Below are 21,483 nucleotides of genomic sequence, written 5' to 3'. Positions count from 1 at the left end.
CTCACCCAATCACTCACCCACCCAATCGCTCACTCACTCACTCGCCCTATTTCTCACTCACCCAATTGCTCACTCACTCGCTCACTCACTCACTCACCCACTCGCTGGTTCACACAAAGGCGCCGCTCGCCAACGGCACTTTCCCCGGCATCCCACGTGAGCTACACGGGAGACCTGTGGCTGTGCGTGCGCGCGTGTGGGTCCAGGCTGCGGCGTGCGTGCCACTACGTGGTGACCCTGCGGCACTTTGAGATGAGCATCCTCACCGTCATCGGCCTGAGCAGTGTGGCCCTCGCCGCCGAGGACCCCGTGTGGCCGGACTCGCAGCAGAACAACGTACGCCCGGCCCCATGCTCCTTACCCCCTAACCCGCTACCCCCCTACCCCCTTACCTCCTTATCCACCTAGCCCCTATCCCCCTACCCGCTACCCCCCTACCCCCTTACCTCCTTATCCACCTAGCCCCTATCCCCCTACCCGCTAGCCCCCTACCCCCTTACCTCCTTATCCACCTAGCCCCTATCCCCCTACCCGCTAGCCCCCTATCCCACAACTCCTATCTCACAACCCGAACCCCTATCCCCTCACCCTACTCCCCAGGGGCCCCGGGCGCGGCCTGCGCCCGGGGCCCCTGCAGATGCCGAGCGGTGACACGGGCGAGCGAACACGATAGTGGTGGTGGTGGCGGTGGTGGAGGCGGTGGTGGCGGTGGTGGAGGCGGTTGTAGTGGTGGAGGTGGTGGTAGTGGTGGTAGTGGCGGTGGAAGCGGTGGTGGACTGGCTGTACCTGTGTCGCCCTCAACCAGGTGCTCAAGTACTTTGACTACATATTCACGGGCGTGTTCACCTTCGAGATGGTGGTGAAGGTGAGTACGCAGCTCACCACCAGGGTAGCGCGGCAACATCGTCATCATCGTCATCATCGTGCGGTGTTGCTGTTGTTCCTGTCGACGTCGTGGTCGTTGTTGCTGACGTAACCGGTAACCGTTGTTGCTCGTGGCTCCCCCACGGAGGGGGGAGGGGGACGAGTAGAGTCACGGAGGTGACGCGTGGGGAAAGGACGCGAGAGGGAGGAGAAAAGGAATGGGGAATGATAGGAAGAGGCTGGAGAAGGAGCGGAGGAACGGGACAGAGGGGTCCGGAGAGGTGAAGAGAGGCCGCACGGAGGAGGAGGAGGAGCAGCGTGTTTTCACAGTGGGCGGCGCCGGCGAGAGGGAGTGGGCGTGGCCACACAGCAGTCACGTGATTTACAGGAGGCTCAAGCTGATCTAGAAAGAGAAATGAATATTGTTGTCTTTGATGTCATTGACGTCGTGGTTGTTGTTGTTGATGTCGTGGTTGTTGTTGTTGTTGACGTCGTGGTTGTTGTTGTTGACGTCGTGGTTGTTGTTGTTGATGTCGTGGTTGTTGTTGTTGATGTCGTGGTTGTTGTTGATGTCGTGGTTGTTGTTGTTGTCGTGGTTGTTGTTGTCGTGGTTGTTGTTGATGTCGTGGTTGTTGTTGTTGACGTCGTGGTTGTTGTTGTTGATGTCGTGGTTGTTGTTGTTGATGTCGTGGTTGTTGTTGATGTCGTGGTTGTTGTTGTTGTTGTCGTGGTTGTTGTTGTCGTGGTTGTTGTTGATGTCGTGGTTGTTGTTGTTGATGTCGTGGTTGTTGTTGTTGACGTTGTGGTTGTTGTTGATGTTGTGGTTGTTGTTGTTAATGTCGTGGTTGTTGTTGTTGATGTCGTGGTTGTTGTTGTTGTTGTCGTGGTTGTTATTGTTGATGTCGTGGTTGTTGTTGTTGATGTCGTGGTTGTTGTTGTTGATGTCGTGGTTGTTATTGTTGATGTCGTGGTTGTTGTTGTCGTGGTTGTTGTTGTTGATGTCGTGGTTGTTGTTGTTGATGTCGTGGTTGTTGTTGTTGTCCACACAGATGATCGACCAGGGGCTCGTGCTGCATGCCGGGTCGTATTTCCGGGACCTGTGGAACATCCTGGACTTCATCGTCGTCGCCGGAGCCATCATCGCCTTCCCCCTGCAGTGAGACCCCCCCCCCCCCTTCACCGCCCCCGCTCCACCCCCAGCCCTCGGCCGTGGAACCCTCACACGACGCACCTCCCCTCTCGGCCCACTCCGCACTCCCCTTGTCTCTCTCCTCCTCCATCTCCCTCCCCTGCCACAGGCACAAACACAGCTTCTCTGCCCTCTCTTCTGGTCTCGCCCTGCCAGCCCCCAACTCCTCAGTCACCCACTGTCTCTGTCTCCCCCAATCTCCCCCTGCCCCCACCCAGTCTCTCTCTCTAATCTCCCCCTGTCTCCCTCTGTCTCTGTCTCCCTCTGTCTCCCCCTGCCCCCCCCCCCGTCTCTCTCCCTAATCTCCCCCTGTCTCCCTCTGTCTCTGTCTCCCCCTGTCTCCCCCTGCCCTCCCCTGTCTCTCTAATCTCCCCCTGTCTCCCTCTGTCTCTGTCTCCCCCAATCTCCCTCTGACCCCCCCCCCAGTCTCTCTCTCAAATCTCCCCCTGTCTCCCTCTGTCTCTGTCTCCCCCAATCTCCCCCTGACCCCCCCCCCCCCCAGTCTCTCTCTCAAATCTCCCCCTGTCTCCCTCTGTCTCCCCCAATCTCCCCCTGCCCCCCCCAGTCTCTCTCTCTAATCTCCCCCTGTCTCCCTCTGTCTCTGTCTCCCTCTGTCTCTGTCTCCCCCTGCCCCCCCCCCCAGTCTCCCTAATCTCCCCCTGTCTCCCTCTGTCTCTGTCTCCCCCAATCTGCCCCCACCCCTCCCCGTCACCACGCTGCTGTAATTCACTCGTGAGAATTTGCATCCGTTTCAAGCGCCACTGTTTCCACATCAATCTCGGCACGCTTACGAGGGCCCCTCCCTCAGTCGGGGGATAAGTGGGGGGGGGGGGGGGTGGTGAGGGGGGGGGTGAGGGGGGGGTGGTGAGGGGGGGGGGGGGTGAGGGGGAGGTGGTGAGGGGGGGGGGTGAGGGGGGGTGAGGGGGGGGGCTGTAATTCTTCTACACGCCCCCAACATCTCTCTGCCGCTGCTCCTACTCCCGCTTTGCTTTGATGTCCCCCCCCACCACTCTGGATTGTTGTTGTTGTTGTTGTAATGTGAATGGCAGTGCTGAAAGCGTGAGGTGAGGGGTAGGTTATGGAAAGGGGGGGGCAGGGGTGTGGGTGGGGGGTGGAGGGGGGGGCACGCCTGCCTGCAGGAATGCGGTGGTGGTGTGCGGGCTTGCGAGTGGCGGTGGTCGGGGTCCCCCTTGTGGCCGGGGTCCCCCCTGTGGCCGGGGTCCCCCCTGTGGCCGGGGTCCCCCTTGTGGCCGGGGTCCCCCCTGTGGCCGGGGTCCCCCCTGTGGCCGGGGTCCCCCTGTGGCCGGGGTCCCCCTTGTGGCCGGGGTCCCCCCTGTGGCCGGGGTCCCCCTGTGGCCGGGGTCCCCCTTGTGGCCGGGGTGGCAAGCGTTCACTTCACGATCCTCTGCCAAATTATTCGCGTCATGGTGGTGGTGACGGTAAAGATGATGAGGATGATGGTGGTGGTGGTAGGAATGATGCGAGTTCACTCACCCTCTCACTCTCTCCTCTACTCAATCATTCATCCATTCACAAGCGCACTCACTCATTTACTCGCTCACTCAACCATTTTCTCACTCATCCATCCACTCACCGACTCATTTCCTAATGATCTCACTCTCCCACATACACACCCGTTCGCTTGCTCACGTATTCACTCACTCAGTTTCTCACTGATGAGCTCACTCGTCTACTCACCCACCCACCCATCAACTCACTCACCCACCCATCAACTCACTCACTTGTCCACTCACTCATCTCCTAATTCTCTCATCCACCCACTCTCCACCCCCTACCGCTTCCCGCTCGCCGCTCCCCACTCGCTCCCGGCAGCTCGGATTTGCGATTCACGATGATTAACGCGACTCGTGAGAGATGGAGCCCAGAATTCGATTGAAATCTCTGCTCCGCAGTCTCTCCAGACTCAAACCCCCTACCCCCATCCCTACTGACCACAACCAAGCCTCACACACAACACATGTCACCACCGTCACCATCATCATTGGTACGCTCACCACAACCATAATTTTCATCACCATCGCCACCTCCCCGGCCACCACTCTGTCCCCCGTGGCCCCCGCAGGCTGCCCCTTGGCTCCGTGGGGAGGGCAGGGAGGGGGGTGTCTCGCGATCACGGCGACGGGAGCGCAATCATCGCTGGAGCACGTGGGAGGGGGGGGAGGGCGGGGAGGGATGAGTTGTAACTCAATAAAAGCAGTTTTCTCCTGCGGTTACGCGGTGCAGCATCGCCGAGTCCCATGGCTCCTTCGCAGGAGGGTGCTGCCCCACGGTGGCGACCACGCGGTGACCCCTCCGTGACCCCGCGGTGGCCGCACGTAGCAGAGCGTCGTGGTTGGATTCCGACAGGGCCGTCCTGGTTAACCCTGCGGTCTTTACCGTAACATACCGCGCGCCATCCTCTTCACGCGCAGCTGACGTTGACGACCCCCGTGACGTCATTCTAAAAGAGAGCGGCCATCGCATGCCGGGCGGCGTCACGGTCCCAGTTTGAAAAATTCCACTGCCAAGTGGCCGTGGGTCGGGATCACGCCGGGCAGCATCGCGTCCCCCGCTGTGCGACACCAAACGCACCGCGTTGTTATTGTTGTGATGCCTTCGTGCGCGCGTGTGCGTGTGTGTGCACGCTTGTGTGTGTGTGTGCACGCTTGTGTGTGTGTGTGTGCACGCTTGTGTGTGTGTGTGTGCGTGCGCGCTTGTGTGTGTGTGCACGTTTGTGTGTGTGTATGTGTGCACGCTTGTGTGTGTGTGTGTGCGAAGTGGTTCGCGCGCCACGCTGCAAACCCAGCCGCTCGAGTTCCATTCCCGCTCGCAGCCAACACCAGTGACGATGATATATTATCCGTCTGCGTAGGCTACACGGGCGCCTTTGTCTTTGTATGCAGGGGCAAGCAGGGGAACACCATCAAGTCCCTGCGCGTGCTGCGAGTGCTGCGCCCCCTCAAGACGATCAAGAGGCTCCCCAAGCTCAAGGTCTGTGCCGCACCTAGGTCTGCTCAGCAGGCGCTGTCTGGCCGCGTGGTGAGCAGGCGCTGTCTGGCCGCGTGGTGAGCAGGGAGTGTCTGGCCGTGTGGTGAGCAGGCGGTGTTCGACTGCGTGGTGAGCTCGCTGAAGAATGTATGGAACATCCTCGTCGTCTACATGCTCTTCATGTTCATCTTCGCCGTGGTCGCCGTGCAGCTCTTCAAGGGAAAGTTCTTCTACTGCACTGACGAGTCCAAGGAGTTCGAGAAGGACTGCAGGTGACGTACCTAGAGGCTCTCTCACTCACGCACTCATCCACTCATCTACTCACCTTCTCACTCTCTCTCTCACTCACTCACTCATCCACTCATCCACTCACCTTCTCACTCTCTCACTCACTCACTCATCCACTCATCTTCTCACTCTCTCACTCACTCTCTCATCCACTCATCTTCTCACTCACTCACTCTCTCTCTCTCTCACTCACTCTCTCACTCACTCACTCATCCACTCATCCACTCACCTTCTCACTCTCTCACTCACTCACTCATCCACTCACCTTCTCACTCTCTCTCTCACTCTCTCACTCACTCTCTCACTCTCTCCCTCACTCACTCACCCACTCTCTCACTCACTCACTCTCTCACTCACTCACTCACTCTCTCATTCACTCTCTCACTCACTCACTCTCACTCACTCACTCTCTCACTCACTCTCTCACTCACTCTCACTCACCCACTCTCTCACTCACTCACTCTCTCACTCACCGCCCGCTCACTCACCGCCCCGCTCACTCACCGCCCACTCACTCACCACCTGCTCACTCACCGCCTGCCTGCCGTCTGTCCCCCAGGGGTCAGTTCCTGGTGTACGACAAGAAGAGCGTGCGCGTGGAGCAGCGCGAGTGGCGCCGCTACGAGTTCAACTACGACAACGTGTTCCAGGCACTCATGACGCTGTTCACCGTCTCCACGGGGGAGGGCTGGCCCCTGTGAGACATGCACACTAACGCACAGAGACACGGACATGCACAAACAAAAAGACAAAGATCCCCGTATATCCTTAACAGACTGTTGGGGAAAGTGCTGCTTGCGAGGAGCACCTATGAAGGCCGGCACGGCACACGAGGGGGTGGGTGGCCAGCACCACGCCCGGCCGCCTTTATCTCTCCAGTGGTGATGTTTACATCCTGCACCAGGTACTCATTTGAGGAGACTGAGTCCGACCTAGGGGAGGCTCAGGATCGATTCAAATAATCGTCACTGGTGTGGCCGTGAGCTGGAATCGAACCCGGGTCGCCGGGTCCGTAGCGCAGCGTAGCGCTCGCCGCTGCACTGCACTCCCGTTCCCCATGCAGACACAGACGCACACCTGGCCTCTATGCCCTCTCTTTGAGCACTGGATCTCCCTGTCCCCCCCCCCCCCTGCTCCCCGCCTGACAGGGTGCTGAAGAACTCGATGGACATCACGGAGGAGGAGCAGGGCCCACGTCCCGGCGCGCACATGGAGATGTCCGTCTTTTACGTCGTCTACTTCATCGTCTTCCCCTTCTTCTTCGTCAACATCTTCGTGGCGCTCATCATCATCACGTTCCAGGAGCAGGGCGACAAGGTCATGTCCGACTGCAGCCTCGAGAAGAACGAGGTGGGCGCAGGCGGTGCGTGACGACGTGTCACGACGTGTCACGACGTGTCACGACGCGTCACGACGTGTCATGACGCGTCACGACGCGTCACGACGAGTCACGACGTGCCACGACGAGTCACGACGAGTCACGACGTGTCACGACGTGTCACGACGAGTCACGACGAGTCACGACGTGTCACGATGTGTCACGACGCGTCACGACGAGTCACGACGCGTCACGACGCGTCACGACGCGTCACGACGAGTCACGACGAGTCACGACGAGTCACGACGCGTTACGACGAGTCACGACGAGTCACGACGCGTCACGACGCGTTACGACGCGTCACGACGAGTCACGACGCGTCACGACGAGTCACGACGTGTCACGACGCGTCACGATGCGTCACGATGAGTCACGACGTGTGTGTATGTATGCACCGTACGTAGCAAACCGTGCTAATTAGAACAAAGTAAACGACAAACTCAGACCGACAAAATGACGACATGCGACAGTGCATGACGGTGCGCGATGACGACACGTGACGTTTCACGATGACGTCACGTGAGAACGATACATGACGTCGGGCGATGACGTGTCGCCCGCCCCCCCAACCCCCAGCGTGCGTGCATCGACTTTGCGATCTCGGCGCGGCCGCTGTCGCGCCACATGCCGGCGCGGCGAGCCGCCTTGCAGCACCGTCTGTGGACGCTGGTCGTGTCCCCGCCCTTCGAGTGGCTCGTCATGGCGCTCATCGCCCTCAACACGCTCGTGCTCATGATGAAGGTGAGCCGGGACGCGCGCGGGGGACGCTGCGGGGTGGGTGGGTGGGTGGGGGGGCGATAGAAGCGGTGGTGTTGTGGGGACACACGAGGGTGACGGTCGGGACTCGCCCACTCCCGGCCCCGACCGCTCGTCCCCTCGCTCGCCACCCCTCGACCTTGACCTTTACCCCGGCCCCGATGATGTCTCGTCGTGTTCCGCCAGTCCACCTGGCCCCGACCTTCTCGCTGACCTTAGTCCCCTCTCTGTATCCGTGCTCCGTCCTTGCTGCTCCGTATGACCCCATCCTCGACTGCGACCACTACCCCCGACCGTGACGCGACTTCCGCTCGTCGTTCACTCCCCCCCTTCCACCTCGTCTCGCCCCCACCCCCTTCCCCCACCTCGTCGCACGCAGTTCTACGGCGCCTCTAACGAGTACGAGCTGGTCCTCAAATACCTCAACGTCATCTTCACCATCCTCTTCTCGCTCGAGTGCCTGCTCAAGCTGCTTGCGTTCGGCCTGCTGGTACGTCCTCAACATCATCGTCGTTATTATCATCGTCGTCGTCATCATCATCATTGTTGCCGTTGCTACGGACATTAAACTGGGCCGGGTGGTGGACTGTCTTATGACACAGATTTGGCCGGATCATGACGTGGCCTAACCCATAAATCAATAGTTAATCAATATCATCGTCGTCACCGTCGTCATCGCCATCATGCCATCATCGTCATCAAGATCAACGTCGCGGGTGAGTGTGCTAGTGGGTGAATGGGTGAGCGGGTGAGTGGGTGAGCAGGTTCTTATCTTAGCATGTAGGCAGGTGAACAGACGAGTGGGTGAGTGAGTGGGCAGATGAGTGGGTGAGCATCTAAGCAGGTGGGCGGGTGAGCGGGTGAGTGATTGAGTGAGTGCTCACCACCTGTGCGACCTCACCACCTGCGCTGGACAGAACTACTTCCGCGACGCGTGGAACGTGTTCGACTGCGTCACGGTGCTGGGCAGCATCACCGACATCCTCGTCGACGAGTTCTGGGTGAGATCCCGCCGCTCTGCTCGCTCCGCACTGGCTGCACCCTTGCACACGTCACTCACTGCTCACGTTCCACCGCCTGCGCGTGGAGCTCGCCGTACCACCTTGATCCGCTGCACTGCCTGTCAGGCCTGCAAAACCTTCTGCACGTGCTGCGACTGGTGATGCTGTGCGTGTGTGTCCGTGCGTGCCGTGCCGGCCTGCATAGGTGATTAAAAGCACTTGCCCCAACAGCCTGCTAAAGGCTACGTGGGGGATCTTTGTCGTTGTGCGTGCAGGGAGACTTTGTGAGTCTCGGGTTCCTGCGCCTGTTCCGAGCGGCGCGACTCATCAAGTTACTGCGGCGTGGATACACGATCCGCATCCTCCTCTGGACGTTCATACAGTCCTTCAAGGTACCCCATGCACCTACACAACAACAACACGAAGTGGCGGAGTGATGTCACCACGGAGCTTGTGCCAGGCTAGGTGCACCATGAGGCCGCGTGAACTGTCGGAGGCTCGTTGCTGGCAGGAGGTCACGGGTCAGACCCAAGTGCCATGGGTTAACAGATTGAGACGACTGGCAGATGCTCTAAGTTGCTGCGTTGTAGCCACCCGGTGCTCCGGTCATTGTTGTGAGCGTCGCTGCTGCATCCTCCGCTGTTGTTGGAGGGCGACTGTCTCCAACTGCCCAGTAGCGTCATTCACGAGCTCATATTGACACCGTTGATACCAGTCATTGGCAAATCCACTCAGCTCCACATTGTCTTGTACCACATCAGCCCATCTTCTGGTAAGGCAGCAGAGTCTTTAATGTCTTCTCAGAGTGAGCAGCAATTACTAGATCATCAGCTGCGCTTCGAACCCGGGTCACTGGGTTGGTAGCGCAGGGCGCTAGCGGCTACACTACCGCTCCCCATGTACAGACACACATACATACACACAACAACAACAACCGCCATTCGCCACTAAGTGGCGGTGACATCACCACGACGCTTGTGCCAGGCCTTGAGGCCACGTGAAGTGTCGAACGCCCGCTCGCAAGTGGTCACGGGGCAGACCCAGATGCCACGGGTCGACTGACTGAGACGACTGGCTGATGCACCACCTGTGCCCCCTACTGTGCCAACCTGCTGTGCTTTAGCCACCCAGCGCCCCGCTCGTTGTTGTGAGCGTCGCTCCTCCGCCCTCTGTTGTTGTTGGAAGGCGACTGCCTCCAACTGCCCAGTAGCGTCCTTCACGAGCCTCCTCCACAGAGGCCGATCTTGACACCGCTGGTACCAGTCATCGGCAAGTCCACTCAGCTCCACGTCCTCCTGTACCACATCACTCCATCTCTTCTCTAGCCCGTGCCGCGCCCATTTAACCCCCTCGATCCGGCCGAACAAAAGCTGTTTCGGCATGCGGTGGCTGTGCATGCGGGCTACATGACCCAGCCAACGCAGCCTTGCCTGCCGGAGGAGCTCACCGATGGGACCTTGCCCAGATCTTTCAAGGATTTGTGCACTCCTCACACAATCCAGCCTGGTTAAACCCAGGATGGATCGGAGGCAGGCTAGCCTAAATGTTTCTAACCTGCGAAGATGTTCCATTAGGGGGGGTCCACGTTTCGCAAGCGCAGAAAAGGGAGGGAATGACCGTGGCCGAGAAGACCTGAAGCTTAGTGCGGAGCGACAGACCAGGTAGCTTCCACACAGCGCTACGCAACCGATGAAAATATATTGCCGCTCGACTGATTCGGAGTGAGACCTCTGCTGTTAAACTGGAACCGGTCATAAGCACACTGCCCAGGTATGGGAAACTCTCCACTCTCTCCACAACTGCCCCATCACCGATTGGGAGTTGTGGGTGTGGAGTTTCTGATGGTACAAAATACCCAGGCAGGTGCTTAGTTTTGATGGGACTGATGGTAAGGCCCCATATCTTAGTGGCACGCTCCAGTCTCAGCAGCAGCGTCTCCAACTCCTCCTCTGAATGAGCAGCTATTACCAAATCATCGGCCTACATAACGTGGTTGAGCAATAGGGAGCCATCCCTTGACTGCACCCGGGCATCGATCAGCCTCCCATTATATCTGTACCATATGGAGATTCCCCCGGTACAGCTATTGAAGGCTTCACGAACTACGTGGTCAAAATAGATGTTAAATAATGCGGGAGCCAGAGGACATCCTTGTCGCACCCCAAGGTGTACAGGGAATGGCTCTGATTCTCGGCCACGTAGTTTTACCCGGGCCCGCTCACCATCATGAAGGTCCTTAATGATCGTGAGCAGAGGGTCAGGGACTCCAAAAGCACGAAGAACAACCCAGAGGCCATACAGACACATACATACAGACACATACATACAGACACGTAGATACATACATACAGACACATACATGCAGGCACATACATACAGGCACATACATACAGGCACATACATACAGACACATACATACAGACACATACATACAGACACATACATACAGACACATACATACAGCAACAACCGCCATTCGCCACTAAGTGGCGGTAACGTCACCACAACGCTTGTGCCAGGCCATGTGCACCTTGAGGCCACGTGAAGTGTCGAACGCCCGTGGGCAAGACGGCACGGGGCAGACCCAGGTGCCACGGGTCGACTGACTGAGATGACTGGCTGATGCACCACCTGTGCCCCTTACTGTGCCAACCTGCTGTGCTTTAGCCACCCGGCGCTCCGCTCGTTGTTGTGAGCGTCGCTCCTCCGCCCTCCGTTGTTGTCGGAGGGCGACTGCCTCCAACTGCCCAATAGCGTCCTTCACGAGCCTCCTCCACAGAGGCCGATCTTGACACCGCTGGTACCAGTCATCGGCAAGTCCACTCAGCTCCACGTCCTCCTGTACCACATCACTCCATCTCTTCTCTTGCCCGTGCCGCGCCCGTTTAGCCCCCTCGATCCGGCCAAGAAAAAGCTGTTTCAGCATGCGATGGCTGGGCATGCGGGCTACATGACCCAGCCAACGCAGCCTTGCCTGCCGGAGCTCACCGATGGGATCTTGCCCAGATCTTTCAAGGATTGTTGAGCTCCTCACACAATCCAGCCTGGTTAAACCCAGGATGGAACGTAGGCAGGCCAGCCTAAATGTTTCCAACCGGCGAAGATATTCCATTAAGGGGGTCCACGTTTCGCAAGCGTAGAGAAGGGAGGGAATGACCGTGGCCGAGAAGACCTGAAGCTAAGTGCGGAGCGACAGACCAGGTAGCTTCCACACAGCGTTATGCAACCGATGAAAAGATAATGAGTGAGACCTCTGCTGTTAAACCGGAGCCGGTCATGAGCACACTGCCGAGGTATGGGAAACTCTCCACTCTCTCCACAACTGCCCCATCACCAATTGGGAGTTGTGGGGGTGGAGTGTCCGATGGTACAAAATACCCAGGCAGGTGCTAAGTTATGGTGGGGCTGATGGTAAGGCCCCATCATACAGACACATACATACAGAGAGTAATTCCAGGTGCGATATATATCCAAGCATCCTCCCTCTCAAATCATCTCCCCAATTCTCCTCCCCTCCTCTGCCCCCCCCCCCCCCCCCCCCACAGGCACTGCCGTATGTGTGTCTCCTCATCACGATGCTCTTCTTCATCTACGCCATCGTGGGCATGCAGGCAAGTCTGGCTCCTCTCTCACGCCCGGCTCACTAGCACGGCTCGCGCCGTCATCAGAGCCAGCGGAGAGGGGCACAGGAACTGCTCGGCACTTTCGCCAAGGCTATACGGGCACCTTTGTCTCTATCTCCGCGTGTGTACATGTGTGTGCATGTGTGTGTGCATGTGTGTGTGCATGTGTGTGTGCATGTGTGTGTACATGTGTGTGCATGTGTGTGTTCATGTGTGTGTGCATGTGTGTGTACATGTGTGTACATGTGTGTGTACATGTGTGTACATGTGTGTGTACATGTGTGTACATGTGTGTGTGCATGTGTGTACATGTGTGTGTACATGTGTGTGTACATGTGTGTGTACATGTGTGTACATGTGTGTACATGTGTGTGTGCATGTGTGTGTACATGTGTGTAGTGTAGCGGTTAGCGCGCTGCGCTATGAACCTGGCGACCCGGGTTCGATTCCCGCTCACGGCCAACACCAGTGACGATTATCTGAACCGGTCCTGGGCCTCCCCTAGGTCGACTCAGCCTGAAATGAGTACCTGGTGCGGTGTGTAAACATCGCCACTGGGGAGACAAAAGCGGTCGGGCGTGGTGCTGGCCACCCACCCCCTCGTGTACTGTTCCGGCCTTCATAGGTGCTCGCTAACAGCACTTGCCCCTACAGTCTGTTAAGGCTAAACGGGGGATCTTTGTCTTTGTCTTTGTACATGTGTGTACATGTGTGTACATGTGTGTACATGTGTGTGTGTGCATGTGTGTGTGCATGTGTGTGTACATGTGTGCGTGCATACACGTGATTGGCACAGGTGTTTGGTAACATCAAGCTGGTGGAGGATAACGCCGTCAGCCGCCACAACAACTTTCAGACGTTCCTGCAGGCGCTCATGCTGCTCTTCAGGTGTGCTGGAGGGACGCGAGCTCGCCTGGGCACTCACCTGGGCACTCACCTGGGCACACACCTGACACTCACCTGACACTCACCTGGGCACATACCTGACACTCACCTGACACTCACCTGACACTCACCTGACACTCACCTGGGCACTCACCTGGGCACTCACCTGGGCACACACCTGACACTCACCTGGGCACACACCTGGGCACTCACCTGGGCACACACCTGACACTCACCTGACACTCACCTGGGCACACACCTGACACTCACCTGGGCACACACCTGACACTCACCTGGGCACACACCTGGGCACTCACCTGGGCACACACCTGACACTCACCTGACACTCACCTGACACTCACCTGACACTCACCTGGGCACTCACCTGACACTCACCTGGGCACTCACCTGGGTTCACACCTGGGCACACACCTGGGTTCACACCTGATACCTGACACTCACCTGACACTCACCTGACACTCACCTGACACTCACCTAGACACCCACCAACTAACCTGGGCACTCATCTGGTGCATGTGTGTGGTGTGGGGGGGGGGGTGTGATGCGGTGCGCGTGTGTGGTGTGGGGGGGTGTGTGTGTGATGCGGTGTGCGTGTGTGTGATGCGGCGCGTGTGCGTGTGTGGTGTGGGAGGGTGTGTGTGTGTTACGTTGTGCGTGTGTGTGGTGTGGGGATGTGTGTGTGATGCGGTGTGCGTGTGTGTGATGTGGGGGGTGTGTGTGTGATGCGGTGTGCGTGTGTGTGGTGTGGGGGTGTGTGTGTGATGTGGGGGGTGTGTGTGTGATGCGGTGCGTGTGTGTGGTGTGGGGATGTGTGTGTGTGATGCGGCGCGCGTGTGTGATGTGGGGGGGTGTGTGTGTGATGCGGTGTGCGTGTGTGTGGTGTGGGGGTGTGTGTGTGATGTGGGGGGTGTGTGTGTGATGCGGTGCGTGTGTGTGGTGTGGGGATGTGTGTGTGTGATGCGGCGCGCGTGTGTGATGTGGGGGGGTGTGTGTGTGATGCGGTGTGTATGTGTATGGTGTGGGGATGTGTGTGTGTGATGCGGCACGCGTGTGTGTGTGTGGTGTGGTGGGGTGTGTGTGTGTGATGTGGGGGGTGTGTGTGTGTGATGCGGTGCGTGTGTGTGGTGTGGGGATGTGTGTGTGTGTGTGTGATGTGGGGGGTGTGTGTGTGATGCGGTGCGTGTGTATGGGAGTGGGGATGTGTGTGTGTGATGCGGCACGCTTGTGTGTGTGTGGTGTGGGGAGGTGTGTGTGTGATGCGGTGTGCGTGTGTATGGTGTGGGGATGTGTGTGTGTGTGATGCGGCACGCTTGTGTGTGTGTGATGTGGGGGGTGTGTGTGATGCGGTGTGCGTGTGTGTGTGTGATGTGGTGGGGTGTGTGTGTGATGCGGTGTGCGTGTGTATGCCACGGCGGGGGCAGGAGTGCGACGGGCGAGGCCTGGCAGGAGATCATGGTGGCCTGCAAGTCGGGGCAGCCGTGTGAGGGCTACCCGGGGGGGCCGCCCCCTGACCCCACGGGGTGCGGCAGCGACTTCTCCTACTTCTACTTCGTCTCCTTCATATTCCTCTGCTCGTTTCTGGTGCGCCTGCCTGTCAGCCCGTCAACCTGCCTACCTGTCTGCCTACCTACATGTCTACCTGTCTACCTGCCTACCTGTCTGCCTACCTACATGTCTACCTGCCTACCTGTCTGCCTACCTACATGTCTACCTGCCTACCTGTCTGCCTACCTACAAGTTTACCTGCCTACCTGCCTACCTGTCTGCCTACCTACATGTCTACCTGTCTACCTGTCTGCCTACCTACATGTCTACCTGCCTACCTGTCTGCCTACCTACATGTCTACCTGTCTACCTGTCTGCCTACCTACATGTCTACCTGTCTACCTGTCTGCCTACCTACATGTCTACCTGTCTACCTGTCTGCCTACCTACATGTCTACCTGTCTGCCTACCTACATGTCTACCTGCCTACCTGTCTGCCTACCTACATGTCTACCTGTCTACCTGCCCGCAGTGCACTCGTCTACCTGCCTACCTATCTACCGGTCTGCTTGTCTTCCAATCTGTCTACATATCACCCCATCAGTCTCCCTATCTGTCGACCAGCCATGCCAGTCTCCATGCCAGTCTCCATATCTGCCAGTCTCAATATCTATCTAGCTATGATTACTTTTGTTGCATTGTTTTTGTAGCTTTATTTTGGTCTGGTTGTGGTGTAATAGTTTTCTGAAATGTAGATTCATATTTTGTTTGTTGCGGTTGCACCCGACTTAAGAGCCGCATGGCTCACAGGGCTATACCGAATAAATGAAATGAAAAAATGAAAAAAAAACCTGTGCATTTCTCCACCTGTGCAGTTTGATACCAGTCTAACTGCTTCAATGTCTGTCCACTGGTCCAGCTTTCTGCTACTCGACCTGTACATTTGTCCAATTGTCCACATGACTACCCATGAGCCTGAATACCTGAATACTCGTCTAAATACTCGTCTAAATACTCGTCTACATACTCATCTCAATCAATCATTCACCCACATTTCACTCATCCACCCCTACCCCCTCCCCCACCCCATTCTCCCACCCACGCATCCATCCATCTCCTCATCCACCTGTCTGCCTGTCCATTCATCCACCTATTCACCCCCCGCCCTGCCACCCCCCGCCCCCCGTAGATGCTGAATCTGTTTGTGGCCGTCATCATGGACAACTTTGAGTACCTGACCCGGGACTCGGCGATCCTGGGCCCGCACCACCTGGACGAGTACATCCGCGTGTGGGCCGAGTACGACCCGGCCGCCTGGTACGCGGCTTGCCACCGTAACCGCAGCAACCGCTCGCTCCCGGCAGCGCTTTTGTTGTGCTCACTCGCTCGTTGCCATAACCGATGGCAACGGTGCCCACTCGACGTGACCACAGGAAAACTCGCTCGGGAATCCCCGTAGCCACGGCAATGAGCGCTTCGGATTCTCTGTAACTGCAGCAAATACATACTTCTATGCATGTAACGACAACAGCTCACTCGCCGCAACATTAACACCGCAACATCATCACGGTAACCATGGTAACCGCTCGTTCACTCGCCACCTTAACCATGGAACCAGTCCTCACCACCATAGCTGCTTGAGCCCAGTTAGAACAGTCGCAGCAACGGCGACCGCTCTCTCACCACCGTAACCAGGGCAACCTGTCGCTAACCATCGTAACTATGGTCACGGCACCTGCGCTCACCACCCCAGTGTCACCAGGTGACTCCCCGTCCCCAATGCGGCTCTGTCTCAGTCGGAGAAGCATGGAAATGGGGGGGGGCTCTGCCCCCAATCCAACTGTCGCTGCCCGACTTTCTCTCTCTCCCTTATCTCTCTCTCTGGTGTTCTCCCTCTGCATACCCATCATGAGCCATGATCAATTCACTGCTGGATGAAGGCCACCCCAAGCCGGCACCCGCACGCGATCCGATTTCACCAACGCTCCATCTCCGTGGCGGGTCCCTCCCGAGCGCTTTCCCACCTCTGGCTGACGCTCCAAGCCGGCCAGTCTCGCCCGCCACGGATCATCGTGCCCTTCCAGCGATGACGTGTCCTGCCCGAACCCACCTACCTTGACGAAGGGCCGTCGCCCAAAACGTCGCCTATTACATCCGTTTCCTTGTAAGACGCCAGCGTTGTGGACGAGCGCGCTGGGTTTGGCGTCACGGAGTCCCGAAGCTCGCTCTCTGAGGCGCGTGGCTCCCTTCCCGGCGGGCACCGCTCCACGGCCTCCTCGTCGGCGTCCATGTCGCTGACCCCCGTCGCGGCGGGCGGCGCCATCGGAAACTCGTCCAGTCGCCGCTCTGTCCCAGCTTGCGCTCGCTCGCCCCACCGCGTGGCGCCATCGCCGTGACCCCGGGACGACCCCGTTCCCCGCCCCACGCCAGTGCCCTCCGCTGTCCTCCATGCCTCTCCATTGTCCAGCGGACTCGCCGCACGTCACCTTGGTTTGGTTCACTGACCTCACCGTCTCCTCACCACCCACGCCATCGTCATCCCCTCACCCCTCCTCCCAATTACCTCCCACCCCCCTGTCCCCTCCCCTTCCACCCCGTACCCTTCCCCCACCCATTCCTCTCACCTCCATTGCCACCCCCCCCCCTGTCTCTTCCTCCAACCCGGTGTTTTGTGACTAACCCCCCCCACCCCCCCCCCATGCCGTCCCCCCCCCTCCTCCTCCTCCTCCTCCTTGTCTTCTGTCTGCCCTCTCCCCTCTTCCTTGCCCCTCTCCCCCCTCCCCCCCACGGACCCCGTGGCCCCCCAAGCGGTAGGATCCCCTATGGAGAAATGTATCGTGTGTTGAGAGCCATTCTGCCCCCCGCGGGGCTGGGCAGGCGCTGCCCGGAGAGAGTCGCATACAAGGTCTGCCCCGTACCCCTTCGGACCTCCTCGGACCTTCTCGGACCCCTTCGGACCCCTTCGGACCCCTTCAGACCCCTTCGAACCCCCTGGAATCTCCTTGAACCCCCCCTCCCTTCCCCCTCCCACCCCCAACCACGCACCCCACGCAGCAGCGCTTCCCCTGGCGGTACGGCGCTGGGTCCGGGGGGTGAGCCAGGGAGTGAGCCAGGGAGTGAGCCAGGGAGTGAGCCAGGGGGTGTGTAGAGGGGCTCCCTTGCTGGACCCCCCAGTGGCAAGGGGGTTCCTTCAGGGGACCCAGCGCCGCGCCTCCCCCGTGCACCTAAGGCAGTTTCCGCCCCTCCCCCATCTCCCCCCTCCCTCCCACACAGGGTGACCCCCGCCCCCACGCCGGGGTCCTTAACCCTTAACCATCTGCTCTGTTTGATCCCTCTGCTCCCCTTCCCTATCCCCGTGCTCCCTGGGGGCAATTTACCCGACTTTTCCTACACTGCTCCCATCGCCCTGCCCCCCCAAACCCCCCCCACCCCTGCCCCCGTCTCCCACCCACAGCGGCCGTATCTCATATCTAGACATGTATGAGATGCTTAGGCACATGTCACCTCCTCTGGGTCTCGGCAAGAGATGTCCCGCGCGCGTGGCCTATAAGGTACCAAACTCCTGCATGACCCCCTTGTCTTGCTGTGCCCCCTCCCCCCCTAGCCTCCCCCCACCCTCCCCCAACCCACGTTGGCGATTCTAGGGGTTCCAGTGTAGGGTACAGACGCATTAGAAGAGTTCGGGTCAGATTCCACGATCCCGGCTGCTTTAGAACCGCCGAGGAACACCGCTGTGCGTGCGGCCCTGCTGGCCCGGATTGACGGCCAAGCTGGCCCGGATTGACGGCCCTGCTGGCCCGGATTGACGGCCAAGCTGGCCCGGATTGACGGCCCTGCTGGCCCGGATTGACGGCCAAGCTGGCCCGGATTGATGGCCAAGCTGGCCCGGATTGACGGCCAAGCTGGCATACATTCTCGTGGGCGTGGATACGCGGCATGGGATTGGACGAACATCCCCCAATGTAGCACGATCGTTCTGACAAGAGGCTCTTGAGACTCAATGGGATTTTGCCTGATAAAGGAATGAACGGGACTTTACAATCGTTGCGATTAATTTGGGCATGCAGCGGCGTAGCTATGGAGTCAGTGTGCGGGCGGTGTCTCTGCACCAGGGCCCACGTGCCGGAGGGGAGCCAGGCTCTGGGCTAGTAAGAGAGGTGGTGGGAGAGCGGCAATGTGCCCCCTACCCTTTGAATGGAGGACGCGACACGTGGCCAGCTGGGCTGTGGATGGGTAGGGAAGTAATCTTGTTCACTCGTGGGTGGGGGGGGGGGGGTACAGACCCCCAGGGCCCCCATAGAATCGTCACTGTGTGCTTCGCCGTGCCTTGGCTGTGTGCTCGTGGTGTTGTATTTGATGGATCCATGTGCCCCCCCCCCATTTTCAATCCCCTCTTCTCCCTCCCCTCGTCCCCCCAGCCCCCTCCGCCCCTCCCGTTTCGCGTGGGACTCGGTGTTCAACCGCCGACATCTGCTCGTGTGTGTCACGTGACGTGAGCTTTTGATGGACATACGGCAATAGAAATCCGTGGAAGTTCCGTACCAGCCAGCGCCTAATCCAACCACCACCACTGCAGTTGCCACGTGGTTTACAGCCATTGAATACAATTGTACAGATCTTGTAGTTGCAAACACGGTTGTGTGTCTCGGGCCCCCTCTGAAGTGATTTTAAAGATTTGGTTAATTATACTGCACAGTCTGTGAACGAAACAGAGAAATGTAGAATTATGGCACCGAAATAACGTGGCAGTGACCTCACTCGTGCACACGTTGAGGAGCTTCCGCGGATTTTTATCACGTTTCTGGTTTTGACGTCTGAACAAGTGAGTGGGGGGAGGGGCAGGGGGTGAGAGGGGGTGGGGGTCTCTGTCCCCCCCCTAACTACCCCACGCACGTGCACCGGTAATTGTGCTGCCCCCTGGCACTTGATCACTTTGCAAATTAATGCAAATTGACTTGACCCCACATGATCGATTATATCATTATTCTAGATTTGATTATCATTATTATGAATTATTATTTAACACAGCCATTGTATCCAAAAGGTAAAGTAGCTACCAAACTTCCCGGTGGTTACAGAACGTGTGATCCGGTGTTCACTGCCCCCCCCCCCCCACCTTATAGAGCTGTTTGTGGGAAATCAGCAACTTTGTCTCCCGTTCAACTCTTCTGCTCTCACCCTGGACTCGTGATACGAGCAGAGGGCGGGACTACCTGGGTAGTAGGCGGGGCTCTCGACCAGTGGGCGGGGCTACCTGGGCAGTGTGCGTGGATATCGAGCAGTGGGCGGGGTTACTTGGGAAGTGGGCGGGCATAGTCATGGGGTGGGCGTGGCTGTGTAGAAGTGGGCGGGGCTGCTAGTTCGCCAGCCTTTCCAAAGACGTTGCTGCTTTACCCGAAGGCTGAGCGGGGGGGGGGACTCCTGTGGTCGTCATGGTTCTGTGCGGTTGTGGTCAGAGGTGGGGCACGCGTGTGCACGTGGGTGGGTGTGCACGTGGGTGGGTGTGCACGTGGGTGGGTGTGCACGTGTGAGTGTGCTCGTGCGTGTGCGTGCGACCCACAGCGGCTGGTGCGCATGAACATGCCGATCGCGGACGACAAGACGGTCCACTTCACCTCCACGCTCATGGCGCTCATCCGCACGGCGCTCGACATCAAGATCTCCTCTGGTGGGGGAGGGGTGGCAGAGATTGATGGGGTTGGCGATGATTGTGGAGGGTGCGGAGCACAGGTGGTGCATCTGCCAGTCAGTCAGTCAACCCATAGCACCTGCGTTTGTCCCCTGGCCTCCTGCACCTACCCTGGCACATGAGTGATCTCCTGCCAACAGCCAGCCTCCGACACTTCATGTGACGGCCTCAACGTGCACCTAGCCTGGCACAAGCGCCGTGGTGAACTCACCGCTAATTAGTGGCGAACAGCGGTTATTGATGACGCTAGGGGTGGTGAAGGTTGAGGGACGGGGTAGTGATGGGGGTGGTGATGGTGATGCCACTGTGGGTGGTGATGGGGGTTATGGTGAGGGGGGTGATGTTGCTGGAGGTGTTTAACGTGATAAAGGGAACCAGCAGAGAACCCGGACAAAGCCCACAAAGAGACAGCACTCAAAGGTCCACTGAGATAGGTTCACGACCCCACTGACTCTGCTGCCAGCACCTGAAAAACAAAACAGCCTAGCGGGGTTGGGAGTTTAACAATTCCCTCCGTGTTCCACCAACCCCCGCCTCCAAATTCCTGGACGACAGGCGACACCACCAGCACCACCACCACCAGCACCACCACCACCACCAGCACCACCAGCACCACCACCACCACCAGCACCACCAGCACCACCACCAACACCACCACCAGCACCACCAGCACCACCACCAGCACCACCACCACCAGCACCACCACCAGCACCATCACCACCAGCACCACCACCACCATCACCACCAGCACCACCACCATCACAACCAGCACCACCACCAGCACCACCAGCACCACCACCAGCACCACCACCACCAGCACTACCAGCACCACCAGCACCACCACCATCACCAGCACCACCACCATCACAACCAGCACCACCACCAGCACCACCACCAGCACCACCAACACCACCACCAGCACCACTACCACCACCACCAGCACCACCAGCACCACCACCAGCACCACACTCGGCTCAGAGAAACTGTCGTCTTCCCTTGCCGCCTCCGAATCTGAACCCCTCCGCCCCGTGTCTCTCTTCTCACTTCTCTCCTCTCCCGCTCAACCACCTCTTCACCTCCACCTCGTCAGCTGGAGGGATGATCCAGCAGCTGGAGGATCTGGAGTTGCGCAAAGAGATCTTGACCGTGTGGCCCAACCTCTCCGCCAAGACCTTGGACCTGCTCGTGCCCACTCACCCGCGTGCGTCTCACCTCCTCGCGTGTCTCTCAGTGTCTCTCTGTCTCCCCACGTGTTTCTCTGTCTCCCCGCGTGTCTCTCAGTGTCTCTCTGCCTCACCGCGTGTCTCGCAGTGTCT

At 58.6% G+C, this 21,483-nt stretch overlaps 1 protein-coding gene across 1 annotated transcript in view; it reads left to right on the top strand.

Annotated features, from left to right (window-relative positions):
• Window positions 1-21,483, top strand: part of LOC116945068 (voltage-dependent P/Q-type calcium channel subunit alpha-1A-like) — a 92,737-nt gene that overhangs the window by 50,083 nt on the left and 21,171 nt on the right. The window contains 18 exon segments of the mRNA XM_076068883.1: window positions 207-336; window positions 806-865; window positions 1,914-2,020; window positions 4,957-5,044; window positions 5,153-5,313; window positions 5,889-6,026; window positions 6,478-6,679; window positions 7,284-7,448; window positions 7,843-7,953; window positions 8,381-8,464; window positions 8,740-8,856; window positions 12,010-12,075; window positions 12,884-12,975; window positions 14,415-14,574; window positions 15,668-15,795; window positions 17,933-18,029; window positions 20,041-20,146; window positions 21,258-21,368. Of these exon segments, the coding sequence (XP_075924998.1) occupies window positions 207-336; window positions 806-865; window positions 1,914-2,020; window positions 4,957-5,044; window positions 5,153-5,313; window positions 5,889-6,026; window positions 6,478-6,679; window positions 7,284-7,448; window positions 7,843-7,953; window positions 8,381-8,464; window positions 8,740-8,856; window positions 12,010-12,075; window positions 12,884-12,975; window positions 14,415-14,574; window positions 15,668-15,795; window positions 17,933-18,029; window positions 20,041-20,146; window positions 21,258-21,368 (2,123 nt within the window).

The sequence above is a fragment of the Petromyzon marinus genome, chromosome 22 (genome assembly GCF_048934315.1).
Source record: "Petromyzon marinus isolate PM22_M1 ecotype Great Lakes invasive population chromosome 22, UKy_Petmar_22M1.pri1.0, whole genome shotgun sequence".
NCBI lineage: Eukaryota > Metazoa > Chordata > Hyperoartia > Petromyzontiformes > Petromyzontidae > Petromyzon > Petromyzon marinus.
Note: the sequence above shows the minus strand (reverse complement) of the source record. Positions and strands in the feature narration are given on the sequence as shown.